At 53.4% G+C, this 6,278-nt stretch overlaps 1 protein-coding gene across 1 annotated transcript in view; it reads right to left on the bottom strand.

Annotated features, from left to right (window-relative positions):
* Positions 1-3,373: 3,373 nt before the first annotated feature.
* Positions 3,374-6,278, bottom strand: part of LRP10 (LDL receptor related protein 10) — a 9,736-nt gene continuing 6,831 nt past the window's right edge. Inside the window, exons 4-6 of the mRNA XM_023508154.1 lie at positions 5,163-6,204; positions 4,729-4,858; positions 3,374-4,610 (exon numbers count right to left, since the gene is read on the bottom strand). Of these exons, the coding sequence (XP_023363922.1) occupies positions 4,023-4,610; positions 4,729-4,858; positions 5,163-6,204 (1,760 nt within the window). The 3' untranslated portion in view covers positions 3,374-4,022. The remainder of the gene's footprint in view (positions 4,611-4,728; positions 4,859-5,162; positions 6,205-6,278) is intronic.

Raw genomic sequence — 6,278 nt, 5'->3', positions numbered from 1 at the left:
AAAAAAAGAGCTGAGCATTGAGGTGGGTGCCTGTAGTTCCAGCTACTTGGGAGGCTAAAGCAAGAGAATAGCTTAGGCCCAAGAGTTTGAGGTTGCTGTGAGCTGTGATTATCATAGCATCTACCAAGGTCGACAAAGTGAGACTCTGTCTCAAAAAATAAATAATAATAATAGAAAAGAAAATTCACTTAGGCGGTTGATTCTTCTGTGATACCAGATAAGAGTAAGGGGCTACAGACCTCAGCAACAATTCTTTATCATGACTTTGTGACTTCTGACTGCCCGCAATCCAGCCTTGGACCACATGAGCAAGCTGAATTTCAACTTGAACAACCTCTCCTCATCTCACTTTTAAGAGGAGGGTAGTAATGGTCTTCTGCTACACACTGCCCATGTCCACGCTCCCTCAGGAATGGGAGGTCCTACAGAATAACTGAACAAGGGTAAGATTTGGAACCAAAAGCTCGGTGCCTGTGGCTCAAGTGGCTATGGCGCCAGCCACATATACCTAAGGTGGCGAGTTCGAATCCAGCCTGGGCCTGCCAAAAACAACAATGACAGCTGCAACCAAAAATAGCCAGGCGTTGTGGCAGGCACCTGTGGTCCTAGCTACTTGGGAGGCTGAGGCAGGAGACTCACTTGAGCCCAGAAATTGGAGGTTGCTGTGAGTTGTGATGCCATAGCACTCTACCCAGGGGGGATAGCTTGAGACTCGATCTCAAAAACAAACAAACAACAAAAAAAAAGATATGGAACCAAACCTAGCCAGGGCTAAATCTGCCACTCAATGGAGACTGAGCCAGTGTCATAATTTCTCTAAAGCTGCTCCTAAACCTATGACAGAGGGCTTATAATACCCAAGGCATGGCTTTATTATGCAGGTTAACTACAGGTGATAAAGGATCTGGCACTCAGCAGGTGCCCAACTTCTTTAGGTCACCTTGGTATACCTACAGCCTCAGGCTATGTGGCTGGGGGTCCTTTTCCCCTTCCAGCAGGGACTGGAACTTGGTTCAGGCCCAGAATTCTTCCTAAGGACTGAATTCTGGTATCTTCCATTATCTCTGACCCTGATTGACTGACTGCCTGGTCTCATCTCATGCTGAGAAGACCTCCCTTAGCCCCACGAAGAGCCTCGGTGCCTGTAGCTTAAGCTGCTAGAGCGCCAGCCACATAGGAGCTGGCGGTTCAAATCCAGCCCGGGCTGCCCAACAATGACAACTACAACCAGAAATAACCGGTAGTCTCAGCTACTTGGAAGATTGAGGCAAGAGAATCGCTTGAGCCTAGGAGTTTGGAGTTTGCTGTGAGCTGTGACGCCACAGCACTCTACTCAAGGCAACAGCTTGAGACTCTGTCTACAAAAAAAAAAAAAGCCTTGATGCTCTGAGACAGGGCACCTTGGAGAGTAGCATCTATCTTATCAGAATTTGAAATTGTCTCATTTCTTTTACCTTAGGCCCTGGTGAAAATAAGCCTGAGTGAAGGCTCCCACAGCCCTCACTTGGGTAGGACCCTCTTAGTTTCCCATACTGTCTGTACCAGATCAGTCCCCTCTTCTTGCCAACCCAGGGCTTCACTGTGGCTGATAAGTTAGTATTACTGTTTGTATGTTGTACAGCACACACCTAGGACCTAGAGAAACTTCTGTCAAGCCCACTAACCTATAAGCACAGGCCTCCATAGTGAACTCTGCCCTAACGGCCTCCCTCCAGCATTCCGAAGCATACCACCAGGAGGAACATTCTTTTACCTTAAATCTTTGTCCACTTTCAAGTTGAAAATACCCCTAAAGGGGAAAAAGTCTGGAACAGGACAAAGGATAATGTCAGGCTTCACAGTCTTTGAAGTAACTATGGGGGAAGAAAAGAAAAGAGCAAGGGGCTGCGGGGGCTGGGGGCAAGACAACACTCCCTGCTTCACCGTTTCCACTGGGCCTGACCCAGGGACTGTCTGCACTTGGGAATGAAGGCCCAAAGAGGTAACAGTAGGCAAGGTTCTCAGAAGCACCTTCCCTAATCTCTGGAGTGGGTCTGCAGTGAGAAGAGCTCTGGGTTGCCCTAAGAACAAACTTCGTCCTCAAACTACGGCCCACGGGCCACATGCGGCCCGCCTAGGGCATTTATCCAGCCTGCCTGGTGTTTTTGCCGCTGTGTCTGTCCTGCTTAGCAGCCGACTCGTCCCGGGGCCCACAGTCCAGCCCTCCACCGGTTTGAGGGACAGTGTACTGGCCCCCTGTTTAAAAAGTTTGAGGACCCCTGCCCTAAGCCAAGATACCAGAGTCCCAGGTCTGCATGTGGGTCCATAACCCCTCTCTGCTCCTTCGCCAGGCTCTTGGTTACTAGGAGAGAGAAAACTGTGCCATTGGTGCTGGGTTTGAGGATGCTGACAAGGTGCAATCAACTAGAAGGGTGGAAGAATCAGGTTGGGCCAGGCAGGAAGAAACCTGAAGGGGCACCGTTTCCCTGGGGCCTGGTGCTACTAGGGGCACCTCAGCTTTGCTCCTGAGGCATCACTCCCACCTCCACAGGCTCCTTCTGTAGCCTTCCCTATTTTCCTCTCAAACTCTGGGACAGCTACTGTCACCTTGTTTGCCAGAGGCTGAGTTCTAACATTTCTCCCAGATCATTTCCTCCTCCATCGCCCTTCCCAGCTCTTCAGCTCTGGCCTCTGATTGAGCTCCCACTACCTAGCTCAGGAGGTCCAAGGTCCGGCCTACAGCCATAGCCCCCATGTCTTCACAGATCCCTTGTCCTGTGGATTCTCACCCTGACTAGAATGCACACTTTATTCCAACTGCTGACAGCATTCTTTAGAATCCAGTTTGGGCCCTCGTCTAGGAAGACCTCTCAGATTTATCCACAGTGCTGCCAGTACCATCACGCTCTCAATGTCTGTGATTGCTCCCTCATCTTTGCCTGCTTTGAAGCATCTCAGCTGAGAGTTCATCTGTCTTGCATAGGACAGACTGTTAAGTGCTTGGTGGGGTGGAGGGTGGAAGACTGGAGTCACGGTTCCTGTGTTCCACCAAGGACAGTCTGCTCCTGTGATCTGTGCTCTGGGAATACTCCAAAAATGGGAACCTTCCCAGCTGCAGGGCCCAGCTGGCTTCCCTGCCTTCTAGCCTGACAGTAAAGAAGCTTGGTGTCTTCCCCTGGTGTCAGTCACTGTAGAACTGGGGCCTAGGCGGGTGGAGAGGATTGGTCCTTCGAGTTCCCAGAATTTTCTTACCTTCTGAATGGTATAAGAATCAACAGTAGGGTGGTTGAAAGATGAAGAGGAAGAAGGTGGAAGGTGGACAGCTGAGCAAAGACCTCCACAGGGAGGAGTAAGAGGAGATGAGTGTAAGCTGAGAAGTAGCTAATTCACAACATTTTAACATTTAGGATTCCTTTATTTTTTGGCCTCTACTTCCTGGGCAATGGCCTAGCTATGGGACAAAAGCATTTGTTTCACTCTTTTATGAGCCAGGCCCCATAAGAGGGTGGGGCTCTGCCCAAATGCTCCCAGAGGGCTGGAGGGTCTCTAGCCAATGGGTATTCTGGTGCTTAAGGGCACTTTTCGGTGGGGGTTTGGCAAGGATGGAGTGTCCAGGCCTATGATCCTTTAAGAACTTTACTTTTTAGGCAGGTGCCTGTAGTCCCAGCTACTTGGGAGGCTGAGGCAAGAGAATTGCTTAAGCCCAAGAATTTGAGGTTGCTGTGAGCTGTGACACCACGACACTCTACCAAGGGCAACGTAGTGAGTTCTGTCTCAAAAGAGAAAAAACTCCCAGAACTTTACTTTTTAAAAACAGTCACCTGAATGGTAGTGGTATGGAGAGTCCGGCATGTACAGAGGGCACTCTCTGTGTAAGCCCCTTCCCTGCCAGAGAGACACCTAGCTTTACAGCAGCTACACAGGGTCAATGGGAGGCCTACCAAGTCCCCTTAGACCAAGGGCCAGAGAAGGAAGTAGTGGAGTAGAAGCTGAGCCATCCTCTAGAGGGCTGTGACTAGAGCCCCCAGGGGAGCCAGGTCCCCTCAGGCAAGCAGTGGCTCATCCTCTGTCTCAACTACCCTGACCCCTGGCTCAGCCAGTGGCACCAACAGCACATCGTCCTCATCTTCTGGGGCCAGGGCTGCTGTGTGAGGTCCAGGCAGGCTGCGGGTTGGTCCTGGGGACCCCAGGCTGGGTAGGAGACGGCCTCGCAGGGCCTGCACAACTCCAGACAACAGTGATGGCTCTACAGGCAGTGAGGGCAGTGGCTCTGGAGCCTCGGGGACAGGAGGGAGAGGCTGAGATGTGCTGGGAGATGGCAGGGGAGCCTTGATGGGCAGTGGAGGTGCCTGTTCCCCATCTCCCCCACCTACTGCCCCACCCTCACGGGTTGGAACTGTGTTGCCATCTAGGGCCTCAAGGGGAGCAGCAGAAGGGGTGACCTGGGACCTAGTCTCAGGGGCCCGGGCTGGGGGGTTGGATCTTGGAAGCAGGCCCCAGCGGCGGAGGCGGCGCACTAGGCGGCGCACGAAGCGACCCCTCGGGCGGCGGCGAGCACCTGAGGCACCTCCTGGAGTCATGTCCTGGCGCAAGAGCTGTAGCAGGGAACGCAGGTTGCCTAGCACTGAATTCTGCAAGGGGAGGAGGCAGACATTAGAGTCAGAGGGCTGGAAGACTGAATAAAGGAGGGTCCAATGGCAGGGTTACAGCAGGGTTGGGACCAGGAGGTGCTAGGGAAGAGTTGCTTACATCATTAGGGTTCTCCGTAGGGAAGTCTTCCACAGGTGGGATGGCACCTTGGGCAATGAGCTGCCCATAGGAGGGTGGTGCCTGCTGTTGTACAATCTCGGCCTCCATCCGGGAGAGGGGAGCGAAGATGCTAGAAGAATGAAGGCTGCTTAGACACTAGTAGTTCCTAGCCAGAGCAGACCACCCCAGCCTAGAAAGACCTCCTCCCTCCATACCCAGGCCAGGACAGCTAGAGCTATGCCATGGCTTTCCCAAAGGTCATCTGAGGTTCCTTCTTCCTTCAGATTGCTTTCAGGGTTTAGACCTTTCTAGGAGCTATTGACAAGCTGGTTACAGGAATCTCTCCCCAAGGTGGACACCCTCATGGTCCCCTGTGGCTGTAGAGTCTCACCCTTTGTCCCCACTCCTCTACCACCAGCCCCATTCCCACTGACCTGTACTCCTGGGTGCGAATGGCATAGAGCTTGCAGGTGCAGCCCAGGGCGATGACCAGTAGCAGGCCACACACTAGGCTGCCAATGACTGCAGCTGTAATGACCTTGCGGGGCAGGGCATAGGAGCAGTCCCACTCATCGCTGCCATCTGCACAGTCCGGCTGCCCATCACACACCCACGTCTCATACACACACTTCTCATCCCGGCATCGGAAATTGCCAGGCTGGCAGTGCCGGCAACGTCTCTCATCTGCTCCATCAGCACAGAAAGTCTGGTAGTTGCAGCGGTCAGCAGGCAGGTAACAAGCTGTGGCACCAGGGGTACCAGCAGGCCCGCAGGGAAAGTGCCCAGGTGGGCAGCTGGGGCAGTCCTCCTCATCTGTGCCATCAGCACAGTCCCATGAACCATCGCAGCGCTGTGCCTCACTGTAGCAGCGCTCACCTAGGCCTTCACCAGCCCCCAAGCCAGAGCCTAAGCCACAGGGTCGGTCCCAAGGCAAACAGTAGCCCCGCACATGGTAAGTGGCATTGAAGCCCCGACCATTGCTCCAAGGACCTGTGCGGTAGGCCACAACTGCCTGGCCAGACAGTGTCTCCACAGTGACAGCCTTGCCATTGCTGAAGTGAGTGAGGCTACGCAGCAGCCGGGAGGCCTCAGGGGGCCCTGGGCCATCATACACATGCACTGCATCTCCATAGCTCAAGTCCAGGGCTGTGAAACGCACTGCCAGGCGCCGGCCATCATGGGGATCCAGAAGCCAGTGGCAGAACTGGGGGTGGGAGACTGAAACCAGATGTGAGTATCCAGGGGAGGAAAAGACCCCATAGAAGTCCTCCAAGGTGACATTGCAAGGTAGGGTAGGGATGGGGCCTGGGGTCAGGCCAGGGAACGGGTCTGAGATGCAACCTGCTTCATCAGAACCATCTCCACAGACATCGATCCCATCACAGCGCTGGGAAGCAGGTACACAGCGGTGGTTCAGGCACTGGAATTCGTTCGGCAGGCACATCAGCCAGTCTGCAGAGGCACAGTAGAGAGGGGCTATGAAGCGCCTCAGGATCCTCCTCTCCTCCCTGGGTTTCCACTGCCTGTTCTTTTTTTTTTTTTTTTTTTTT

The sequence above is a fragment of the Otolemur garnettii genome, unplaced genomic scaffold (assembly GCF_000181295.1).
Source record: "Otolemur garnettii isolate 467f Iridium unplaced genomic scaffold, OtoGar3 scaffold00225, whole genome shotgun sequence".
In the NCBI taxonomy this organism is placed as follows: domain Eukaryota; kingdom Metazoa; phylum Chordata; class Mammalia; order Primates; family Galagidae; genus Otolemur; species Otolemur garnettii.
This window is presented reverse-complemented; position numbering and strand designations above follow the sequence as displayed.